We start from the raw sequence: 24787 nt of genomic DNA on the forward strand, positions 1-24787 counted from the left end.
TACCTCCAACATCAATTAATTGAAGTAGTATGATACATTTTGTGCTTCAAGGGTTGGCGGAAGAACAGAGTGTTCCTGGCGCAACAACTGGATGTAACCCTAGTTAAGGACTAGCTCACATGGCCACTGAAGTACAGGCATCCCCCACTTATTCAGGGGTGACGTTCCGGGCCCCTGCGCGCATAAGTGAAATCACGTAAAGTGGGGAACCTCTTTATAAAGCCTATTTAAAAGCCTCTTAAAGGCCTATTTTATCTTGCTTTCCTGCTCTCTCTCTCCCACTGTCTCTCCCTCCAAACAACTCTCTCTTCAACTAGAGTAGAAGCTTTGGGGCTGGCTGGGGAAGTGGCTGCTGCTGCTGCGCTTCTGTGTGCGTCAGCTGTTAGGCAGGAAGACTGAGCAGTCTAAACAAAGCCCTGTTGCACCTCCAGTCTCTTTGAGGTTTCCTCCGCCATCACTGATTCTCATACCTGTGGGCCACTTCCAACCACAGCTAGCATTTGTCATGCTTTGTGACGATACCTTGCACTGATGAGACATACCTAGCCACGTGGTTAACCACCGGTGCAAAGTTAGTTGGACCATAGAGCTGGACGGTCTTGAGGCTCTGGTGATAGGCTTCAAGGATACCTTCTATGCCACTACAATGAGGATTGTCAACATTGCCATTCTGCAGGAGAGAAAGGAAGAGACAATTAGGGTGAAAGTTCCCCAGGGAGAGTGGCTGATTCCTTGCCCTTTTAGGATCCCCCACCCCAGCGGCGGAGCTAGCCGCTTGGGCACCCAGAGCAGCGCACATGCCGTGCACCCAGGGGCGGGGCAATCTGCCCATGGGGCAGGAGCGATCCGCCGGGGGGGGATTTTGTCACCCCCGTCTGGGATGACATCTGGGGCGGACCGCCCCCACCGCCACCCTTCCTCTACCACTGCCCGCCCCATTCTCAATGTTTGGCTCAGCTGATGGATGGTCATCGGCAGAGATCAATACACTGGCTAGAGGAACTGCTAGCTAAGGGAGTGCAATAAATGTCACCAGAGATTACGCTGATGCAATGGGAGCTGCCTCTTGGGATTTAGAGGGACAGCAGCAGCAAATGAAAATGATGACCCTTCTTTGCATCTGAAGCTCACGTCAACTTTTCAAAGACAGACAAAGAAACCAGCCTCAAACTTATCTAAGTCAGCCCCAGGACTCTGGGATGTTCCTTGCCAGGTAAGCCTTCAAGGATGAGACCATCACATGGGAAAGCAAAGGCACATAGTGCAAACCTATTCATAGTAGGGGTAAGTCCTACTATGTTTAATGGGGCTTGCTCCCAAGCAAATGTGTTTAGGATTTTATTCTAAAAGATTTAAGGATTCTGCTATTGGTGAAAAGTTCCTGCTGAAGGAGAACATGGGGATTTTTCCTTCATCAGGGAATGTTGCCTGTTTGCCTGCCACTGGATTCAATTTGAGGCAAAGTATAAGAAGTTGAATGCTAGTGTGATTCCAAGGAAGGTGTCAGTACCAAGGGGAACTCATGAGACACACGCCCATCCGGAGGAATTTTGGCTCCAAACCCAAGTGCTGGGAACATTTTGTCACTGTCATAGTCCTGGATTATCTCGCCAACAGCCTTCAGTGCCATTGCATAGGCATTGAGCTGGTATGGATTCATGTAGTGAAGGGAAGTAGACTGAGAGGGATTCCCTGCCAAAGGGGAGAGAGAGAGAGAGAGAGAGAGAGAGAGAGAGAGAGAGAGAGAGAGAGAGAGAGAGAGAGAGAGAGAGAGAGAGAGAATGAATTGTAGTTGGTTCACTGTCTGGTAGGTTGTAGTGTGGCATTCATGAGGTCTGCATGAAACAGGAACAGAGGAAGCTCCTAAGATGTATCCCACCTTCCAAGTTTGAAGATACAACACACTTACTCAGAGGTAAACTGGAGTGAAACTGCATTTAACTTATTTCTGACTAGGCACATATGGTATTATGCCTCTAGGCTACAGTCCTACGCAGATGTACAATTGAACACAATGAACACTTTTGAGAAAACATGCTGTAGATTGCACTGTAGATTTAACAACTTCAATAAATGCGTGCATCTCCAAAAAGAATTATTTAAACATTGGGAATCAAGTGAACAAAAACTTAGCAGCAGCTCTGCGAGACATCTGCTGTAAAAAAAACTTACCATTGGAAGCTGTGAAGTCAATGGCTACCGTGAAATTGATCTGCGTCCTGAAAAAATGTCACATCACATTACTTAGTCAGATTGATAAATCTATAAGCATTTTGATTAGCTCAGAAGCTTTGAGTGGAATGACCAACCCAAGTGAATGTCTAGAACACCACTTATCCATCTCTTTCCTGGCTCCTTTCACTTTCCCGCTGTCTCCCATTCAGAGTTGGATTCAGTTTTCGAATCTCTCTCTTTAGAGTTGAGAGAAGATGCAAAAAGACAGGTTATGCTGCCATGTGCCTTCTACACACACACGGCCACAGCAATTGGCAGATACTCTGTGAGCAACCAATGGTTCTATATTATTTATTTTATTCACGGACTCCACCTAATACCTCACACTGTCTGGTTTTTTTTTTGGGGGGGGGGGGTCCCAAAGGCAACCTGGACAAAGTTCTTTATTAAAACAACAAAACAGTTCAAAAGTAAAATCACAAGGTTTTAACCAACTAAGTTCCACTCAGAGAAGACTCCCTGGAATTAATATACCAAAGTTAGTATTGCCCATCAATATAAACGGGTCTACTCTGAGCAGAACTAATACTGGAATCAACCCACATAACAGGCACACGCAACAGAGAGTGGCATAATATTCCTTGGGATCCTCAACAGCCTATGTAGACAATGTTTAGGTTTTCGCACTGTGCTGGAGAGCAAAGCCCACTGTGGGGGCTTACTTCTGAGTAAACATACACAAGACTGGGTGTTAAAGTATCCCTGCATGTTGGCACAGATTCCTGAGAAGAAACATGTTTGACACTGCCTTGGGGTGTCTCTCAAATATATGTGAGAGCAGCAGGCTCTTGCCTTTGAAAATGTGTCATCACCACAAAACAGTAAAGTAGCATTATAGGGATGCGGGTACTGAACCATCCATCCTCTTCCCATTCCTCCTAACCCTCCCACCCTCAGTGTTTCCCCAAAGCTGGGTTAATTTATAATATTGGAGCCTAGCTAGAGCCAGATGCAGTGGGGAGAAACGCTATGGGGAGTGTCAGGGGGACTCCCTATACGGAGCCTCCCCCCATCATCCTGACCAGCACTTCGCCCAGTGACAGCGCTAGCAGCGGGTCAGGGGGGAGCAGAATGGAGGAGGGAAAGCTCAGTGAGGCATCAGAGCCCCTGCAGCACTCTGACCAACAAGTGGAGGAGGGACGGCTCAGGGAGACATCGGAGTCCAGGCACTGCCCTAGCCAGCCGGGGGAAGAAGGGGCGCATGCCCAAACACAGGGCGAAGGGGTGGCGTTTCGGGGTGCCCAGGTTATTATGATGGCCCTGAAGCCGGCGGGCGCCATTGCTGGGTTCTGAGAGTGACTAGGATAGGGGTCAGCAAACTTTTTCAGCAGGGGGCCAGTCCACTGTCCCTCAGACCTTGTGGGGGCCTGGACTATATTTTGGGGAAAAAAATTGAACAAATTCCTATGGTCCACAAATAACCCAGAGATGCATTTTAAATAAATGGACACATTCTACTCATGTAAAAACATGCTGATTCCCAGACCGTCCGCGGGCCAGATTTAGAAGGTGATTGGGCCACATCCGGCCCCCGGGCCTTAGTTTGGACTAGGAGGTCATGTTTTCTGCTGTCTCTGCACTGGAAATAGTATGCACAATAAAACCTTTAAAGACACAATGGACTGGAGCGTCTTTACTCGGGAGTAGCCGCAACAACTCCCTGACAGGGAGGAATGCAGCAGGCAAAGAAAGTGAGCATCCTCTTATTGGCACCTGGGGGATTTATCCAGCACCCCCCCCCCAATAACTATATCTGCTTGGGATTGCTCCCTAACCCTGTGACTTTACTACTGTTCAGGTTGAAAAACAAAAGTCTGTTTCTTCATACATAATCCCATCTTTCCAGGGGAAAACAAAGGAGCTAATCGCATGGCAAGCTTTTCTCTGCACTTCCATTTTATCAGTTCAGCAGAAGCCAAACGGGAATTTTAAAGATGTGGAGCCTTGATTCGTCGTTCTAGGCCACTCAGAGTAAGAGGGTTGCACATTTCTTGGCTGCTTCCCTTCTTCCCAACTGCAATAGCTCCAAGTCCCAGAAACTTCTGAAGCTGTGAATAAAGCTACCATTGCTGGACAGTTTTCGGCTAATTAGGCCAATTTGACCAAATCCTGCTATCTTTTCAGCTGGCATTATAAACACACATTTTATACCCCCCCAATGATAGACTACAAAACCATAATCTGGCAAACTGGGTTGCCTGGGTTCTCGCTGACTTGACCAAGGTTAAAGAAAACTGAACTCTCCAAGTCCTCTGCTGGAGCCACTGGATTTTGGCTACAGTACCGTTGCTCTTGACATATGAGAAGGGAGGGTTGGTAAAATACCCCCCAGTTAATACACAGACCAAACATGCTGCTTTTCATTGCAGGATGTCAGTAGGATGAGAGGCTCACTTGTAACATCTTTCTTTTAATTCAATGATTCCCCAGAGCCTATTTGAAAACTAGGGCATGGATGCAGTACGCACCACAGCCCAGCCACTTTATCTTCTTCATAGGCTCAGTATAATGCTGAAAAATATGAACTACTTCTTTCCTGGGTGATGGCTCACTGTTAAGGAACTTGCAGCCCAAATCCCCACACATCTACACAGAACTGAGCAGGCTCCCTTGCGCCCTTGGCAAGGAACTGTATTGGCACCTCCTGTCCCTTGCACCCTAAGCGAGGAGATGTGCCCAGCTGCCCAGAGCAGCGGCCCAGGGAACATGCAGATGGGCAGGCAGGCTCCTAGTTACTCGGGCCCTGTGCTACTGCTGGGTGCCAAACTCACCAACCCCAAGAGGGTTTAGGCTTCTAAGTGTATTCACCTGGTGTCACCAATCTTTTTTTTGGGGGGGGGGAGGCATGGACACATTTGCAAAATGGATATGTTGTTGTGGGCACCACACCTCTCCCTTCCCCAATGTAACCTTCTTTGGATTCCACATAGACTTGAAGGAAATGTTCTATTGGTTAAAGAAGGCTTCTTTCAAGCTCATTTTGTGGTGGGAGGCAGGTGGGGATGGGCACCAGCGAAAACCTTAGTTCTGTCCCTGTGGCTGCCATGCTGCTGGCCCGTGGTGTACAGCAGGGGTCAGCAAACTTTTTCAGCAGAGGGCCGGTCCACTGTCCCTCAGATCTTGTGGGGGGCTGGACTATATACTGTGTTTCTCACATTTTAAGACACCGTCTTATATTTATTTTACCTATGGCTTATTTTTGGGGGGTGTCAAATTTTTTTTTATTACCATAAGTACCGTATGGTTCTGGGCGCCTGCCTCCGCATGCCGCGTTCCTGCTGCTGGCTCCCGGAGGCCTGGGGCGCTGTGCACGGCGCTGCTGGGCGCCTCTGGGAGGAGGAGGCCTGCCAGGTTGGAACCCAGCAGCTCCGAGCCACGTGGTGTTTTCAAAATGGTGCCGGCTCTCAGGTTGCCCAAGCAACTGTAAGCAACAAAGCAAGGCAGGCGGTGAAAACAGAAACAAACGCGGCCAGGGGAACTATGCGAAGAAGCCCAGGAAAACAGAAAGCAGGAATGCCAGAAGCAGCGGTTTTTTTATTTTATTTAAAAAAAGACTGTATTATTTGGCTCAGTAATGAAAAGGCAAAGAGAGCGCAGAAGGGGAAGATCAGGAAAGTGAGCTCAACAAAAGGAACACGTATTGAAAAAACCGCACAAGGGGACCGTGCTGCTTGGGCTCTTTGGCGGCAGCGAGGGTTAGAAATGGCAAGAAAACCCAAAAGCACAAGCTCCTTGGGAGGGGGAAGGATAGGCTAAGGTAGAGTAGAGCAGGCAAATTCAAAAGGCACAAGAGTAACTGAAAGGAAACGCGTTTTAAAAATGGCAAAGGGGCCAAGCCGCTTGGGTACTCGGCGGCGGCAGCGAAGCCCAGAAGCCTCCCCTGTTAACAGGCTCAGGGCGCTCTGCGCGTGCTGCTGGGTGCCGACTGGGTGCTGCTGGGGGGAGGATTGCCGGGTCGTTGCCCAGTAGCGCGCGCAGAGCGCCCCGAGCCTCCGCCAGCCAGCAGCAACGCTCCCAGAGGCTTGGGTCGGCACCCAGCAGCACGCGCAGAGCGCCCTGAGCCTCTGGGAACTGGCAGGAGGAGGAGGCTGGCTGGGTCGGCACCCAGCAGCGTGCGCAGAGCGCCCCGAGCCTCTGGCAGCCAGCAGCAGCAATGCTCCCAGAGGCTCGGGGTCCTCCACGCATGCTGCTTGTCAACGACCCGGCAAGCCTCCTCCTTCTCCTGCTGGCTCTCAGAGGCTCGGGGCGCTCCCCGCGTGCTGCTGGGTACCGACCTGGCAAGCCTCTTTCCTCCTCCTGCCGGCTCCCAGAGGCTCGGGGCACTCCATGCGTGCTGCTGGGTGACAACCCGACAAGCCTGCTCCTCCTCCTGTGGCCAGCGTGCTGGGTCCCGCTCGCTGGCTGGGGCGCTCAGCGGTCTCACTCTGCGGAGGTATGGCTTATTTTCAGGGTATGGCTTATACGGGGTATGGCTTATATTTCCTAAACGCTTAAAATCCTGCTATAGCTTATATTATGACTACATCTTAAAAAAGGAGAAACACGGTATATATATATATATATATATATATATATATATATATATATAGGGGTGAACGAATTCCTATGCCCCACAAATAACTCAGAGATGCATTTTAAATAAAAGCACAATTCTACAAATGTAAAAACAGGCTGATTCCCGGGCTGTCTGCAGGCCGGATTTAGAAGGCGATTGGGCCAGATCCGGCCCCCGGGCCTTAGTTTGTCTACACATGGTGTACAGAGTTGCCAGCTTATGATTCCACAATTGCTGCATTACATTGTCTTCAACAACTGATGATAAACCAATAGTTATAAATGTCAGGTGACTGTGCCAAGTGGCATTGCTAACAGCACAGCACATCAGCTATACATTATGTTTTCTTTGTCTTACTAGGACTGGTATGAAGCAAGTCCCATTTCTGGGCTCTATCCCAGTGGATGAAGAACAGTGGTTTAGAGGACAGCTAACATTAGTGCTGATAAAAGGGATGATTGAAAAAGCTGCCTGCAGACATTTCTCTGGCAGCCTTCTCAGATGAGATTCCAAGCCTGTCATCTCCTACCCTCAGTCAATATCAGCTGCTCCCATGACAGAGCTTTCCTTCAGATGTTGTGCAACCACTGTAATGAAAGAATGCGGCTGTCAATGGAAGATAACATTTTAAACTTCTGGTTAGATAGGCAGAGACAAGTCCAGTGGGAAAGGACTTTTTGTTTTGCTGCTGTTCTGAGATCCATTGGGGTACCAGAACTAGTGCAGATACATGGAGTGTGATCCTCAACTGCCACTATATATATATAATACACAGGCACACACACATACAGGCAATATGGGCTTAAAAGGGTGTGTGTGTGTGTGTTTAAGAAGGTAGGAGTTAAATGGCAATGGTATAGTATTTCCTTGGAGACTTGAGGATAAGAAGACAGGGACATAAGAACCCAGCTTTTGCAAGGCTCTCTATGTGGTCCATTGTCCTGTTTCCTAAATTGTTTGTTAAGAAGCTACTGGGAAGGTCCAAAAGCAGGACTTGAAGGCAACTCCTCCCACTGTTTCTCTCCATAAATACCTCTCAACCTGGCTCACAGGCATGGATAGACATATTGCTGGAGCTAAGTGTAAATTCAATACTAATAAAAGAAATAGCCCCTATCATAAAGGTAAAGGTAAAGGGACCCTTGACCATTAGGTCCAGTCGTGACCGACTCTGGGGTTGCAGCGCTCATCTCATGTTATTGGCTGAGGGAGCCGGCGTACAGCTTCCAGGTCATGTGGCCAGCATGACAAAGCTGCTTCTGGTGAACCAGAGCAGCACACGGAAACGCCATTTACCTTCCCGTTGTAGTGGTACCTATTCATCTACTTGCATTTTGACATGCTTTCGAACTGCTAGGTTGGCAGGAGCTGGGACTGAGCAACGGGAGCTCATCTCATCACAGGGATTCAAACCGCCGACCTTCTGATCAGCAAGCCCTAGGCTCTGTGGTTTAACCCACAGCACCACCTGCGTCCCTACCCCCTATCATTAAAGTATTGCAAAAGAAGTAATAAAGAAAATGAATATTTGCCTAGCTGGCTAATGGCTCTCCAGCACCAGTCTGTGAATGAAACAAGCTTAATTTATGGATTATGCAGAAATGGCAAAACTTACCAGAAGAATAAGAAACTAGGATAACAAACTTTTTCTAAAGGAATGGAAATATATTGAATATTTACAATGAAATTGAAAACAGATAAAAACACTGGCAGGACTATTGTAATAACCTGCAGTTTTAAAAATATAAATATATGATAATAGATGAATAAAAGAATGATTTAATATAACTTTATAAATGCAGGGAATTATGATAAAAAATTAATGAACTGATGAACTGCGGAAAGAGGAGGAAGGAAGTCGAGTTTTGAAATGTTTGATTTACTGTTAAACTACTACTGAAATGTATATAAATGAAAATCATTATATATATATATATATATATATATATATATATATATATATATATGAATGAAACAAGCTTGGTAAAATAGTCCTGTTGGGAATCCCAGTTCACCCCCACTAAGGGAGAGGGCAGATGGCTCAATGAAAGGAAAGGAATAATTAACAAGCTATTAAACTGGTGCATATTTAAATACCATATTTTGAGATGATATTGATGGAATTCCGGCCCATAAAAATGTCACAAGAGGAAACACATTTAATTCCTTATGTGGGAGAGGCAATAGAGCTCTGGCCTTCAACAGATGGGAATGGCATGCCCTGCAATTCAAGGAACGTGTGTTTGCTTGCTGATGAACAATTCAGACTCTGCTTTGTTACGGAATAAACTGTAGAAATCTCTGTGACCTTTAAGCTTTTTTTTTTTTAATCAAATCTAAATCTTGTTCTTTTAGGAATTCCTCTGACCAGTTAATAAAGGCCTAACAACCTGATTGTTGTTAAGTGCTCTGAATGAACTTGTATTGATTCCCAGAGTCTGCTGCCACTCAAGAGGCGCAAATTGATCTCTGGCAGAATCTTTTCTAACTGGACAGTGTTGCCTTCTCGTACAAAGAGGATGCTGAGCTGGTGTAACTCTGGGATGGCTGGAACAGGCAAAGCCAACATAAATGCCCACATCTGAAGATGAGCATCATGTCCAGCGCCTAATTTCTAAATAGAAACCAGTGCTCAGCTCTGCCTGGAAACCATAATCCCTAATACTCAAAATATGTGGGAACTTGTCAGGAGTGGGCAAACAGAATTGTTGACAGGACAGACGGTCACCAGGAGTCTGACAGTGCTGTAAAATTGGTTCAAGTTTTTCTTTTCTTTTCATGAACATTGATTCTGAGAGGCCCATGTCAAGCAGCCACTTTTGGTGTAAGATGGTAAGTAATTCGGCTCTATCCTCTAAGATGAAATCAGAAAATAGTAGTGACCCAATCTCTCTTGATCTAGCCATTCCTTATTTGAGCCACGCCTTCTACTCTCGAGTTGCTTGTGTCTTAAAGGTCTTTTCCAGACTAGGATGTCCTTCTTATTTGCAGCAAGTTTCCAGACTAACAACATGTTTAGGTAATGGGTGGCTGGCTCTATTTTATTTCCTCATGCATCTTCCCAAGTACAGATACCTTCCCTCCCAGCACATTGATATTGTTAACCATCTTTCATTCTTCTCCATTATGGGATTTCAGCAGCAGTTGACTTTATTTTTGATGTGCTTTGGTTTCTCTATAACAGGCCATTCTGTTTCCCCCCTAGAAGGTTGTAACCCCAGGAGATTAACACAATTCTTTTGGGAGATCAGTTGAATTTTATATGTTAGCAAAGACTCCATCAGTGGAACTTTGTGGTGAAATTTCTATACTTCATGGCTCTGCAGGCAATGCACTTTTCTTTAGGTTTTTGGTCAAATCCCTAGAAGCTCCAACCTAATCTCATGAGAATATAAAATGCACCAGTTTGTAGACGGGTTATTTACCTTTACTGACATGAGACTAAAAGTTTACACTGCTGTTACAGAAGAAGGTGTCACTGTGACGGCTCAGAGAGCTTGCTTGGTGTAGTGCTTAGAGTCTAGAACTGAGGAGAACTGGGTTCAAAACCTCATTGCGGTGAAGCTCGCTTGGGTTAGTTGCAATCTCTCAATTTAACTTATTTTTCACGGGAAAGAAGAGCTATAGTTCTTTATACCACTTCTATTTTGCCTTTCCACCAAGTCATTAAGGGTTGTGTACATTGTTTATCCTCCATTTTGACCTCACTACAGCCCATTGAAACAGGTTACATTGGGAGAAATTTACACGTGGAAATAAATCAACAGCTAAAAATCTGAATTCAATTTCTGTACACTACGCTTGGATGTCAGCAGCAAGACTTGTGTTTTAGTCAAAAAGTGGTTTGGGGAATTCAAATATAATTTTCTCTGCATTGGAGCACCAAATATTCCAAAGAAGTGTGTTTTTTAGCACATGGGCTTTTCTTCCTCAGAAAGAACAGACATATATTAAATTTTGTTAGGCTACAATCCTATACATTGTTACTTGGGAGTGAAGCTGCACTGAAGTTGGTAGGACTTACTTAGTGGTAGACATGCTCAGGATTGCACTGCTTGTACAATTTGCTGGGTACTTTGATTCTAACGGAAACACTTCTGAGATAGAAATTTGAATTCACTTTAAAAATTCACAGCTCAAAATCGAGATTCTATGTTCTGAAAATTTTATCATGCCATTAAAGATCCTGAATAATACATAGTGTTCTGTCTTCGGTAGGAATAGAAGGACCTGTTAATTTCAGTTCTCTCAGCATCTCATTTTTGCTTTCTAAAATTTGGTTCACCATGTTTCCGCAGCAATTTGAGTTTTTTTTCCATAAAAAAACTCACACTCAAAAATTCATCACCAATTGTTTATGAAAATTTCTTGTCATAAACACATTTTATGTGCAGCAATGGCTAACATACACATTTTTGCAAGCAGATCCCCCTAATGTAATTCATTTCCGTATGTTATTTTCACTAGCATATTGCTTTTTATGCACACTAGCTCTGAATATATGCATTTATTATTATTATTTTGAAATATTGATTGGCTGGAGAACTGCATCACAGCATTTGGAGAAGTGCAAATTATAAAAAGATAGCTGTGTTTCAGTTTGCCTATGGTTTCAGAAAGTGCAAATTTGGTACATTCGCCTTCAAATGCAAACTGAACTGAATCTCTCCCTCATCCCTAGTCTGCTCTATGCAAATAGCTTTACATCCTGCCGGTACAGCATCTCTAGAGTGAAACAGGACACTCACACCTGACACTCCTCCTGAAGACACTCAGTTTTGTTCAGTGTGGAAACAGCCAGTGGCCCTCTGCTTGCACACCTATCCCCTCCCAAACACCCAATGTGTGCAGAAAGAGAATCTACTCACCCTCCTTTGATATAGTCTAGAAACGTGTGCTCTGATTCTGTAGCAAACGAGAGCAACGTCACCTTGAAAGTAAAGAAATGGGGATGCTGTTATACAGGAAACAACGAAGTAGTTACAGGCAGGAGGGTGATACTGGTGATCATGGAGCCACGTGGTTAGTGCCTTGATTTTTCCAGCCCCATACAACTCCCATTTCCAGGGGGATTCTGTAGCCTTATTTACACAATTTTGAAACCAACGTTCACCACCCTTTGCCATGGGAAATCCATTTCTTAAATTCACAGAGAACAAATCCAGTTTTTTTATATATATATAAAGTTGCCAGATCACAACTTGGAGAATTGTCTCCCAGCTTTGAAAGTGTGCTGCTGATGCTGAATTGGGAAACCATAGGCTCTCCCTCCTGTTTATTTCCTGTCCGGCAGTTGCTATAGTAAGCTGGTGTGTTACATACTAGGCAGAGCAACTTGGGTGTAGAAAACTGGCTTGCCCAAAAGTCAGACCTTTGGTCCATCTTGCTCAGTATTATATCCAGGTTGAATTGCAGGGGCTCTCCAGGGTTTGGGTCAGGACTCTTTCCCGGTCTAAGCTGGAGAATCCAAAGACTAAACCTGGCAGAGTGGGCCCTGCAGTTAGGCAGAGTGAGACAGCTGCCTCAGGCAGCAGATCCCAGGAGGTCGTGAGTGGTGGAAGTGAGGTGTTGGAGATCAGAGTTGTGTGTGCCTCGTGGCCTGATCTGTGCCCCCTAAGCTAGCTTGCTGCTCTCAGGTGTGGTGGAGGGTGCTTTCTTATAATCAGTGTTTAAATCAGATTCAACTATCATAGACTCTCTCCTCTATCATAGAATCATAGAGCTGGAAGGGACCACAAGGAACATTGAGCCCAACCCCCTGCCCTGCAACCTTTTGCCCAACATGGGACTCGAACAGACAGCCCTGCCACTAGGAGTCTCTTGCTAATCTTGTACACAGTTTCTATAGATTGAATGAGAGAGGGAAGTGTCATCTTGCTGCCTCAGGCAGCAGTATCTTGGGTCAACCCTGGAACTTGGGGACTTCTGTATTTTAAGCATGTGCTCCACAACTGAGCTACGACCCTCCCCAATGGGTGGGGCTGGCCCTGCTATTAGGCAGAGAACTGGTGTGAATAAGGTATTATTCATTAATTAGATTTCTATACCGCCCTTCCTCCGAGGAGCACAGGGAGGTTTACAATACAAAAACACAAAAATATGTAACATGGTGACAAACATAAGCTCATAACCACCACAGTTTAAAAGGCCATAGATTGTTTAATTAGCCAAAGACCTGGGAGAAGAGAAATGTTTTTGCTTGGTGCCTAAAGATATGTGATTGATATGTTCGCAACAAACATAGCCAGGACACAAGAGGCCCCATCCAGAATATACATTTAAAGGGCTATGAAACCACTTTAACAACCATAGCTTTCCCCAAATAATCCTGAGAACTGTAGTTTGTTAATGGTCCTGAGGATTGTTAGAAGACCCCTATTTTCCACACAGACCTACAATTCCCAGAGTGATTTAACAATCAACCCCTCTTCTCAGAGAACTCTGGAAATTGTAGCTCTGTGCAGGGAATAGGGGCCTCTAAGCAGCTCTCATTTAGGGGGAACCTAAAACTGTTCACCTTTACATTTTTTCTTGTGACATGAAGCCAACATTAAAACAATGTTACTCACTGTCCCTGAGTTATTGTATTTCTTTTTCTTCATTTTCTTTTTGGGATTCACTACCTAAGAGAGAAAAAAGAAAAGAAAAAAGACCTGTGAAGATGAGGATCGAAAGACAAAGGTCTCCGTCAGATGTTTATTGAGCATTCATCCCTTCATCTCCTTGCACAAAAACCTATGTGCAGGTTTGTAGAGATGGGAGGGAGGGGGAGAGAAATTTGATTTTGTTAGCATTTAAAGGCAAACTCACCTAATTTGCAATTTCAGAAAGGAAAGTTGAACCGAAACACAGGCATCTTTTGAAATTCGCATGTCTTTGAATTTTGCAATGCATTCTCCAGCCAAGTAATGTGTACAAAAATGCACACACTGGTGTAAAATGTGCTCATGAATGTATGCATTCGTGAAAATAACACACAAACATGTTTGGGAAAATTGTCTTGCTAAAATGTGTATATTAGGCAAAGTCGCATACAAAAAAATGTGTATATTAGGAGAAATTCATACTAAAATGCTGATGAATGTTCATGAGAAACTTTTAAAAATTCAAAAACAGATGTGGACACATGGAGAACTGAACTTAAGGGTGGAAAAGTGAGAAACAGAAATCAACTTTTCTCCCACCCCTAGAAATCAGACAGTGGACTCTTTCAGACTGCAGCTGTTTCCAGGTGGGATTTAATCACATACTAGCAAATCCAGTTTGTGCAATTAAGACTGATTTAGCGCTATTGGGCAACAATCCCAGTAACTGAATCCAGTAGTAGACCTTGGGGCTTCAAATTATAGTGGTGCCCTGTGCAACACCAAAATTTGGGGCCTCTGCACCTCTTGCGCTCCATTCTAAATAATAATTGTGCCACCCCTGACAGCGCCCCCAAGGCCTCTGCGTCCAGTGTAGCTGAACTAGTTGCACTCCCCTAAATCTGCCATTGTTGAATCTCCCTGCAAACAAATCCAGATGAATAATCAATAAACAGGTCATCTGGAAATGACTTGCATCCAATCTTCATCGGCCGTTCATTCTGATTTGTTTGTGAGCTAGTTATATCAACGCCACCAAAGTAGACAGCACTTTGCAGAGGAGGACCTCCTTCATGAATGAAGAATTATCTGAGAAGAAGAGGGAAGGAAGAAAAGATGCACTGATATACGCAAACCAGGCATGTCCAACAGGTAGATCGTGATCTACCGGTAGATCACTGGAGGTTTGCAGTAGATCACTTGGAGATCATTGGCTCCCCCTCAAAGAAGCTGAAGAACTGCGACGCCCCTAAAAAAAAGCTCAACATTTTACCTGCTCCCTGAAAAAACTCAACAACTTTCACCTGAACCCCCCCAAAATGGGCCTTCCTCCTTCCTAAGAAAAAGCTCAACAACAACAAAGGGGGTAGATCACTGCCAGTTTTTAACTCTGTGAGTAGATCACAGCCTCTTGGGAGTTGGCCACCCCTGACGTAAACGATGGAGATGGGCAAGTGCAGCTGCATGGCCTTTGGCTTTTTTTGTTTTAGTTGCACCTCCTTAGGCTTTGTTTCAGTTGGGATAGGGAGCAGGGGGTTAAGTCAAAAGCTACGTGAAAAAAGCAGCTTTGGGGAGGGATTTGCAGGAGGATCTTCTTCATTGTTGCAACAACAATGTGGGAAAGGAAGCCGAGTCAGGCATGCTGAGAGTGAGGCCAACCAGTGAGCTAAGATGTGAAACTGGGTCTCTTGGGGGTCCAAAATCAGCTCTGTCCCAAGGATTTCTCTAGCAACAGTAACAATTGCAGTGGCAGATACTCTCCTTTCTGGTGTTCCAAATGTAAAATATGGGCTGATTCAGCTTCAGCATTGTGAATGCATGACAGCATCTGAATCCACTCAAGTTTTTTCCCTCGTGTCTGCTTTCACCCATTCCTGCACACATCCCACAACTGCTAGGCTCCGCAGGCCTGTTTCTGTGCCGTGTGCTGGCTTTACACACCATGAGCAGGACTTGATAAAGCCCACCAGGCCAGTAGCTCATCAAGACTTGCACACCACCACCACCATGTATTATTTGTACCCTGCCCATCTGACTGGGTTGCCCCACTCACTGCATCTACTGCTACAGTCTGCTGCCAGAACAGTAGTCTTGACACATGTTGCTATGCTGATGCATCTTGGGTTGGTTTGCACGGTTGGCTACTCTAGTGATAGTGCTGCATCTATGCTGCAGTTCAGAATGTGGTTTCAAGTGCAGAATTCAGTGTCCTGAGAAGCTTGATTTTCATTCTTCTTTTTTTAAAGAAGGGTTCTCTTCCTTATTACAGCATTGACAATATACTTGAAAGCATAGAGGCAACACCTGTTGAAATCTCAAGAGCCAGCAGTGCTGTTGGATAAAATTGCCAATGCATAGTTTTGGGTATAGCCATGTGCTCGTCTTCATAGAATCACAGAATTGTAGAGTGGGGAGGGACCCTGAGGGTCATTTAATCCAACCCCCTGCAATGCAGGAATCTTTCGTCCAACATGAGGCTCAAACCCACGAACCTAAGCTTTACAACCACAATAATTTCTGCAAAATAGTAAACAAGGCAATTACACAAAATAGGCGAGATGCGGGTTTATGTAGGCTGCAGAATTCAGATTTTCCTGGTAAAGGGTTTAGATTGTCATGGTAGAGAATGTTATTTTATTTTAGCACTAGGTACACAGAGCCCCATTTTCAGTGTTGCACGTTGTCGTACTGCAATGGAGCAGCTATCCTTGTACCCTATTCTATACACCAGTCTGCTGCTGCTTCGGATCACTGATCCCTTAGAATTGTTATAGTGTAGGATGCTTTGAAGAAAGACCAAGAAGCCAAATGATCTGGATGTTTCTTTCTGTACCAGATCTGAGACATCCCCTGAGATATAATTGATGCAAATTCAAACATGAAGTAGGGAGTCGTTTAACTGTAGCGAGAAAGCATTGGAAATGCAAAGCAAACATTCTGTATATAATCATACTGTAAACAACCACAGCATGTGTACAGATTCATCTTCTATGAAAATAGAGCCCTCATGCTTCAATAATCTCATGGCCTGATGTTTCATAGGCAAAATAAAGCACTATTTCTGCATTGAGCTCAGATCCCAATGGCCAAGTTCTAAGCAAGTTATCAGAATTGGGAAGGGCCACAGTGCAGTGCCCAAGCGCATGCTTTGGATGACAAAGGTCCAGTTTCCAGAATCTCTAGGTAAGGCCACAGGGCTGTCCTCTGTCGGACCCCCTGGAGAGTTGCATTGTCCATTGTGTGGACAATGGGTCTGACTCAGACAGTTTCCTCTGTTCCTAAATTCAAAGGTCTTGCTTTCTATCTAGGCTTGGTGCCCACAGGACCGTAGACAAGAAACCATCATTGTCTCCCAACCCTATCTTCATCCCCAACATCCCCATCTCTGAACTCTCTCTCTCTCTCTCTCTCTCTCTCTCTCTCTCTCTCTCTCTCTCTCTCTCTCTCTCTCTCTCTCTCTGTGTGTGTGTGTGTGTGTGTGTATGTGTGTGTGTGTATCCACTTCATAATTAGGCCCTGAAGCCTTCATTACACAGCACCAGCCACCTCTTGGAAGTGATGCAAGTGGGACAAACGTCTGGCAGGAGCTGCTGTGCTCGTAATTTGCTTCTGTTATTTTATTTTTTAAAGAAGTGATGTACATGTTAATCACAACTTAAGATTAATGTGAAAAAGGTGGAGGGGATGGTTCCGTATCAACCTCTTAAATTGCATGTCTTATGTCAGTGGGAAGGGTCATAGCTCAGTGGCAGAGAATCTGTTTTGCATGCAGACAATCCCAGGCATCTCCAGAGATGGTTCATGACTGATGCCTGAGCATTACCAATGTCAAAGGTGGCTCCTCTGAGTAGCTTAACATTTTAATTACAAATATGGCCCAAAAATATGAGGAAGTCAGAGGAATAAAAAAAAGAGAGGGGGGGGAAATCGGAAATCGTTTACAGATTATATTAAGTATTATGCAGAGAACTCTGATCTCCTTCCAGACATTGAAAGGCTCAAATAATGAGATAGGAAAACCAAAATAGAGGTTTGCAGAAAAACGAAGGAACATATATATAGCGTAGTATAGGGAAGTTTGAGAAGTAGAGGGAAATAGGGGGGAGGGAGGGTTAAGGGTATGTATTAATAATTCTATTTTGTTATATTTTTTGTTTAATGTTTTGGGGCTGGTGTATATGAAGCAACAGGAATAATTATGGTTTAAGTATCTTTATTTACTGATTTATTTATTTATGTATGTTTATTTATGTATATGAAAAGATGATTTGGGAGATTTGGTTTTTGTCATTTTTTTGTTATCTTTGTTGTATATGACTTATCTTATTTTCTGTTACCTTTATCTTCTCTCCCCCCCCCCCCGTTATTTACCTTAGTTAAATAAATAAATGAAGTTGTTTTTATTTTATTTTTAAAAAAGTGGCTCCTCTGAGGTGCAGTTGGTGGGAATGAGGCTTTTTTATTAGTGAATGGGTCAAGTATTAGAACGAGTCTTTTATATACCGGTATATCAGCTTGTCCTTTCATTGTTGGCATACCCTCCAGCATTTCTCCGGTGAAAATAGAGAAATCCTAAGGAAAAATGGCGTTTCCGTGTACTGCTCTGGTTCGCCAGAAGCGGCTTAGTCATGCTGGCCACATGACCCGGAAGCTGTCTGTGGAAAAGCACTGGCTCCCTCGGCCAGTAAAGCGAGATGAGTGCTGCAACCCCAGAGTCATCTGCGACTGGACTTAACGGTCAGGGGTCCCTTTACCTTCACCTTTAAGGAAAAGCAGTACATTCCGGGGTCAAATCAGAAACCAGGACGGCTTCTCTAAGTCAAGGGCGTCCCTGGAAATCGGGGACACTTGGAGGGTCTGTGTTGGTGAAAGGTGTGGCGGCATTTTGTGCTAGCTCTGCCCATTGGAACTGGTAAGGCAGAAGGCAGGGAGACAAACAGTAGGCAGATAACCACAGCCAGTGATACAGCCATCTAATTTTATCTCCATCCTGTCCACTGAGTTCTGCAAGGGTGGCAATGAAGTTATGTAAATACTAGACCTCTAAAGCATATTCGAAGTACATTTCTAATAATAATAATAATAATAATAATAATAATAATAATAATAATAATAATAATAATAATTTATTATTTCTACCCTATCCATCTGGCTGGGTTTTCCCAGCCACTCTGGGCGGCTTTCAACAGAACCTTAAAAACAGAATAAAACTTCAAACATTAAAAACTTCCCTAAACAGGGCTGCCTTCAGATGTCTTCTAAAAATAGGACAGTTGTTTATTTGCTTGACATCTGGTGGGAGGGCGTTCCACAGGGCAGGCGCCACTACTGAGAAGGCCCTCTGCCTGGTTCCCTGTAACCTCACTTCTCACAGTGAGGGAACTGCCAGAAGGCCCTCAGAGCTGGACCTCAAAGAATTCTGGGCACTGTGGTTTGTCCCTCACAGAATTATAATTCCAAGCAACCCTTAGCAAACTACAGCATGCTTTGAGGGAAAGAATGTGCTTTGAATGTGCTTTAAAGGCACAGCATGTACACAGCCTGAGACAAAGGAGGAAGCTGGCAGGCAGCGTAACCCCTTGGACTGATTGAAAGGAAGAAGACAGACCTGTGGGGGAGAGATGAGAGCAGACTGAGTTTGGTGGGGCAGCGCCCCATTTCCCCCCAGGAAGGAGCCGTCACTGGTCCTTCCAGTGCTTTGACAGAAGCCTTACTCTCTCGCTTTGCTTTGTTCCCAACGCAGCACTTCAGATTGTGCTATTTCCGTTCCCTTTTGCCAGCATCTCAAAAGGCTCTTCTTTTCCGATCCTCATTATGATAAACGGATAGGTTCCCTTTCCCAGGCAGCGAAATGATTTTTACCTCAGTCGTTGGAAAGCTCTCATTTTGAAATGCAGCTCTCTTCCCATCTTATTCCCTCCACCCATTTGTGTGACTGTATCCTGATAAGATCTCAAGAATCCATCCAGAACAAAAGGCATTAATGATTTACAGAGATTCCGCTGGAGCTTCTCTCCCTCCTCCTCACGTTCCCCCACCTTTTCCTGCTGAGGGGAAAAGAAAAGCTCTGCGAGGGGATCCAGTTGTGTCTCAGCCAGGTCAATCATTTTAGAAAACCGGCCTAGAACTGTCACAATGGATAATATTAAAGTGGAGCCACTGAACACTTAACACATGCGGGGTGCAAAAAAATGTTAGATAACGGGAGGGAGGAAACCCAGACATCGAAGCTGAGGGATGAGTGTGTGATTGTGTCACTGGAGTGATTTGTTTTCCGTTCCACGTGGACTTTGCCATCTGCTCATGGGGCCAAATTCTCCATTTGAAGAGAGAGGCTCAAGATCATCACTCTCACTGACGCCAAGTGCAACTCAGAAGCAAAAAGGCTACAAAGTAAAACAAAATAAAGAACTTATTCCAAAGTGGCACACATCAGAATTATCTCCTTCCCCACTGGAATCGTGCTTACCCGAGTGGCAAAATTGATAGGCACTGTCACCCATCACAGAAACCAGCCTGAGACACACTCAGGGTAACTAGAAGGGAAGCGGAGGAGCTCTCTTCACAATGATGTGTCAGAACATAGCAAGGGGGCGCGATGTGGAGAGCTGAGCTCTTTTTGCCGAAAAAGTGACAGGAACATGAGCTACGAAAACACAAACCATCTAGGAGAGAAAGGCCATGTTGGCAGGAGCTGGGACAGAGCAATGGGAGCTCACCCTGTTGTGCGGATTCGAACTGCCAACCTTCTGATCGGCAAGCCCAAGAGGCTCAGTGGTTTAGACCACAGTGCCACCCGTGTCCAGTAATGGGAGTGAAGGGGAAAGCAGACTTAGGGCAGCCTGCTGTTTATATAAGCCCCTGATCATGCCATCATCACTGTAAGTTCCACTTCAATTAAAACAAAACAAAAAAAAGATTCCTTCCAGTAGCACCTTAGAGACCAACTAAGTTTGTCATTGGTATGAGCTTTTGTGTGCATGCACACTTCTTCAGAGCATGCACATGAAAGCTGATACCAATGACAAACTTAGTTGGTCTCTAAGGTGCTACTGGAAGGATTTTTTAAAATTTGTTTCGACTATGGCAGACCAACACGGCTACCTACCTGTAACTACTTCAATTAAACTGAGACCATTCCTTCAAATTTGTTTGTTTGTTTAAACTAATAACTGTAACTCTCTCTAATCACAGTCACTTGTTTATTTTGTCAGCTACACAAGGCAAATTGTATATACTGCAAGTGACAGCAATAACAGAAGGCATTACAGTACATAGTTTCTTCAAAAAAATAATACAGTTGGGGTCTTGAGAGGTATCACCTGAATGGCATTGATGTAGTATTTGAACTCAGAAACCCCTTACTTGCAGATTTCCAGCTCCAGAACAAACAGAAAATAGTATCTCTCTGATTTGGAAAGATGGGAAAATTTGGAAGATAAATGTTATTAGAAAGTAGGAAAATCAGTATTTAATATGCCAGGCAGAAATACAAGAGCAAACTAATAAGCTGGAGATGTTATTTATACCGGTGCAGAACCCAAGGTGGCTCACAACATGAATTAAAAACAGATACAGCTAAAAAACAACAACCTCACATCAATCCTTTATATACATTTTTTTAAAAAAATACAATTAAATAAGTTACTGTATTAAAAAAGCACTGAATTAAAAAACAACTTAAAACTATTTTAAAAGCACAAAGAGAGGAGAAGAAAAATATATAATGTCCACCAGCTAATCAACCCTACCTATAGAACAAAATTTAGACACTTGACTTTGAATATAGGAACATAGATTTGGTCCACCCAGCTCACAGTCTGTCGACTCTACACTGAGTGGCAGCTGCTCTCCAGGATTTGAAGCAGGGAGTCTCTCCCAGCAGGGATTGATCCTGGGACTTTCTGCATGCAAAGCATTTGTTCTAGCACTGAGCTATAACCGTTCCCTATTCAAAACATCCACATCACATTTAAGAATTGCTTTGAGCCAGAATGAGAGAATCTATCAAGCTGATCCACACTTTTGCTTCCTAACACAAATGAAAAAGAGGCAGTCCCACTCCTGCTACTCACTATCTGGAGGCAATAGGAACAGATAAGGTTACCTCAGGTACTTTAGATGTCAGCTGACAAAAGAGCTTAAATTACCAAGTAAATCAAAGCGAAAAGGAAAAGCCATAGTGGATTCACAAGAGTTACTGCCTAGTGCCTCCAGCTGAATTGGCGCTACAGATATCCAAGGGATTCTTGCAATTGTCTTTCCCTAATAGAGATATTTGGCATGAAGATATAGCTTGACGGAAGTGAGTTTCTTTGAGACTGAAGCTGCAATCCTATGTCCACGTGTCTGGAAATCAGCCCAGCTGGACTAAAAGAAATGTACTTCCAAGTATACATGCACAGATTGCACAGTCAGTTGTCCACAGTGACCAAGCAGCACGGTTCACTTAAAATTGTGATAGTGCACACAGTTTCATTTGCTGGTGAAGTGGAGTCCTATCCCTCAGCCCTGTTCTTATTAACTGGTGCAGGGTTGCCAAGATACTGCAGACATTGCTACCTTACTACCCCACCAGAGTGATACCTCTGCACTACAGCAGGGGCACCAAGATCTTGTGACACAGCAGCATTCATATCTACTGCTCTTGGCACTTGAGCAGAGTCAGGTTTAGCCCCATTCCTCGGTTGCTGAGGTCTCAAGATGGGGCACTTGAGTATGGTAGTATAGGATATTGCAGACCAGCTTTCTCTAGAAGGCTGATGCAATAAGTTATTTACTGTACTGAAGATTGATGGTGTCAAAAATAAAACAGACTCATTTTTACTGTTTGCAAGTAAAAGGGCACATTCCTAATAGTGCTGTTTAAGAGTATATTGTTTTTTAATGGAAATATCTTCATATAAAGGATGTTATATAACAATAACAACCTGAGCAATCTATACAGAAACTTCTGTTTCCAAGCTCCATTAAATAATGAGCATTCCGTAACAGAAATCTGTAACTGCAGAGGAATAAAGGAAAGCAAGAGGCTGCATACAAATGTTCAGTTAAAAATAATCTCAGCCAAAAAAAGAAGGGAAAATAAGAAAGGCTTTAAAAAGATTATTTCACAAAGCATCCAGCAAAACTCAAAATCTTTGTGAAAGAGTTGGCAAGATACTCCTCCTTTTCCTATTCTTTGCATGTGTGCCCTCTGATATAAGAGTAATATAGGAAATAATTTCTTGAATCTTTTTCTATTTATTTGGTATTAACTTGAAGTATTAACTATATACTTGAATCTATTGTGCTGAAGAAATTAAAGCTTATCTCCTAGTCTTCAGACACGGCTCTCATTTGAGAGGTTGCAATGAGCAGCACAATATCATATTACAACTTCCCCTTTTGCAACCTACAGAAGTACAAGTTGCTTGCAGAATTTTTGTTTATATGATGCAAACACGAAATCAACATTGCAGAAAAATGGGGACAGGGGAAATATTTGCCTCCCAATTCCAACCCCATTGGGTCATTTTAGTTAGCTAAGTAGCAATTGTAAGTCACTTAAAAGAAGAGATGACCCCCCCACTTCCCTTAAGGGGGTGATCTCACAGTCTCTATGAGTAGCAACAATTTTCTCTGTTGAAATTCAACCTGCTACAGCAATGTAGTACCTGCTCCCTTTCTAAATTTTTTTTAGAGCTGCTGCAAAACTGACCTTTTCTGTGTGTACAGTAGAGATCAACATACCTAAAAAAATTCCTTGCACAGCTATCTTTTCCCAAAACTCTACCTTCCATGGACATTAGTCAACAAATGATCACAATTAATTTGTTTAACTTGTATAATAAGCTACTAAAAACCAGTGGTGTATTAATTCTCAGTAGCCTGAGATCCCCTTCATGGATCAATGCCTCGTCGTGGCGAAGGGGCTTGAATAACTCAGAGAAGCTATGAGCTATGCCATGCAGGGCCATCCAAGATGGACAGGTCATAGTGGAGAGTTTTGACTAAACGTGATCCACCTGGAGAAGGAACTGGCAAGCCACTCCAGTATCCCTGCCAAGAAAACTCCATGGACAAAGACAACAGGCATATAAAAGTTATTTCCCAGTAGTGATGTATGGAAGTGAGAGCTGGACCATAAAGAAGGCTGATCGCCGAAGAATTGATGCTTTTGAATTATGGTGCTGGAGGAGACTCTTGAGAGTCCCATGGACTGCTAGAAGATCAAACCTATCCATTCTTAAGGAAATCAGCCCTGAGTGCTCCCTGGAAGGACAGATCGTGAAGCTGAGGCTCCAATACTTTGGCCACCTCATGAGAAGAGAAGAATCCTTGGAAAAGACCCTGATGTTGGGAAAGATTGAGGGCACTAGGAGAAGGGGATGACAGAGGACAAGATGGTTGGACAGTGTTCTCGAAGCTACGAACATGAGTTTGACCAAACTGCGGGAGGCAGTGCAAGACAGGAGTGCCTGGCGTGCTATGGTCCATGGGGTCACGAAGAGTCGGACACGACTAAACAACAACAGCCTGAGATCCAGTCATTCAGTGCATACATCTTAAACAGAGCTCTTTCTCTCCCAGAGTCCATTAGCCTGGAGGCTGTTTTCTTTCCAGGAGGGACTCATTTGCACACCTTTGTCTTCTGTGGCTTGAGAGAAAAGACAACTCACACACCCAAAATAGGGATTTGCAACTGAATAACCCTCCTATGTGATCTTAAGTTAAACACCATGTGAGTGAGCCAGCAGAAACACATCGACAGTTAATTATCAACCTGTTTAGGTACCCAGAGAGCTCTTCTTAGCTTTGGTGGAATTTTCTATTCCCCTTTAGCAATACACATTCAGACTCATTTTCCATTTCAATGTACAATCAAATAATTAAACTTAACAGTACTGCGCCCAGAAAATCTAATTGTCAGCTCTGATTGTAAATAGTGTTCAATATTTGTAAGAAGCTGAACCTGTGCTTGGACAAGTACATGACATTATGCAACTATTTGGATATATCATTTATTGCTTTAAATCTGTTTGAAAAAAAGTTGTGTTAGTAAAGGTTTGAAACTATATTTTGGGTCTGGACAATATTTATTCCAAGAGGAGTCAGTTTTTATTCATTTTGTCTGACAAACAAAATTCTAACATGTGAAGCTTTTCCTGTAAATGTATTTCCACACTAGAAAAAGCTTAACTTGCTGGATTACTGACTCCACATTGCTGCTAATGACAAAAAAACCACTGCTCTCCCTCCAATGCCATTCCTAAACCATGCAAACAAGCGTTGCGAGTTGCAAACCAGTTATCAAATGATCTTAGCCTGGCAACACAATATTCAGAGCAAGACCAGGAAAGGTATTTCAGATGGCAATGTGTGTGTAAAGATATTTAAGGTTTACAGCAGCCAGATGCCCATGCTTGGATAA

The 24787-nt window shown here is 43.9% G+C and overlaps 1 protein-coding gene across 1 annotated transcript in view; it reads right to left on the reverse strand.

Moving 5' to 3' along the window:
- The window catches only part of LOC118088691 (copine-5), a 133057-nt gene that overhangs the window by 8153 nt on the left and 100117 nt on the right, over positions 1-24787 (reverse strand). The window contains exons 13-17 of the mRNA XM_060276994.2: positions 13360-13413; positions 11659-11720; positions 2173-2219; positions 1511-1692; positions 543-670 (exon numbers count right to left, since the gene is read on the reverse strand). Coding sequence (XP_060132977.2) covers positions 543-670; positions 1511-1692; positions 2173-2219; positions 11659-11720; positions 13360-13413 — 473 coding nt within the window. The remainder of the gene's footprint in view (positions 1-542; positions 671-1510; positions 1693-2172; positions 2220-11658; positions 11721-13359; positions 13414-24787) is intronic.

This window comes from Zootoca vivipara, chromosome 7 (assembly GCF_965207765.1).
Source record: "Zootoca vivipara chromosome 7, rZooViv2.hap1.1, whole genome shotgun sequence".
Classification (NCBI taxonomy): Eukaryota; Metazoa; Chordata; class Lepidosauria; order Squamata; family Lacertidae; genus Zootoca; species Zootoca vivipara.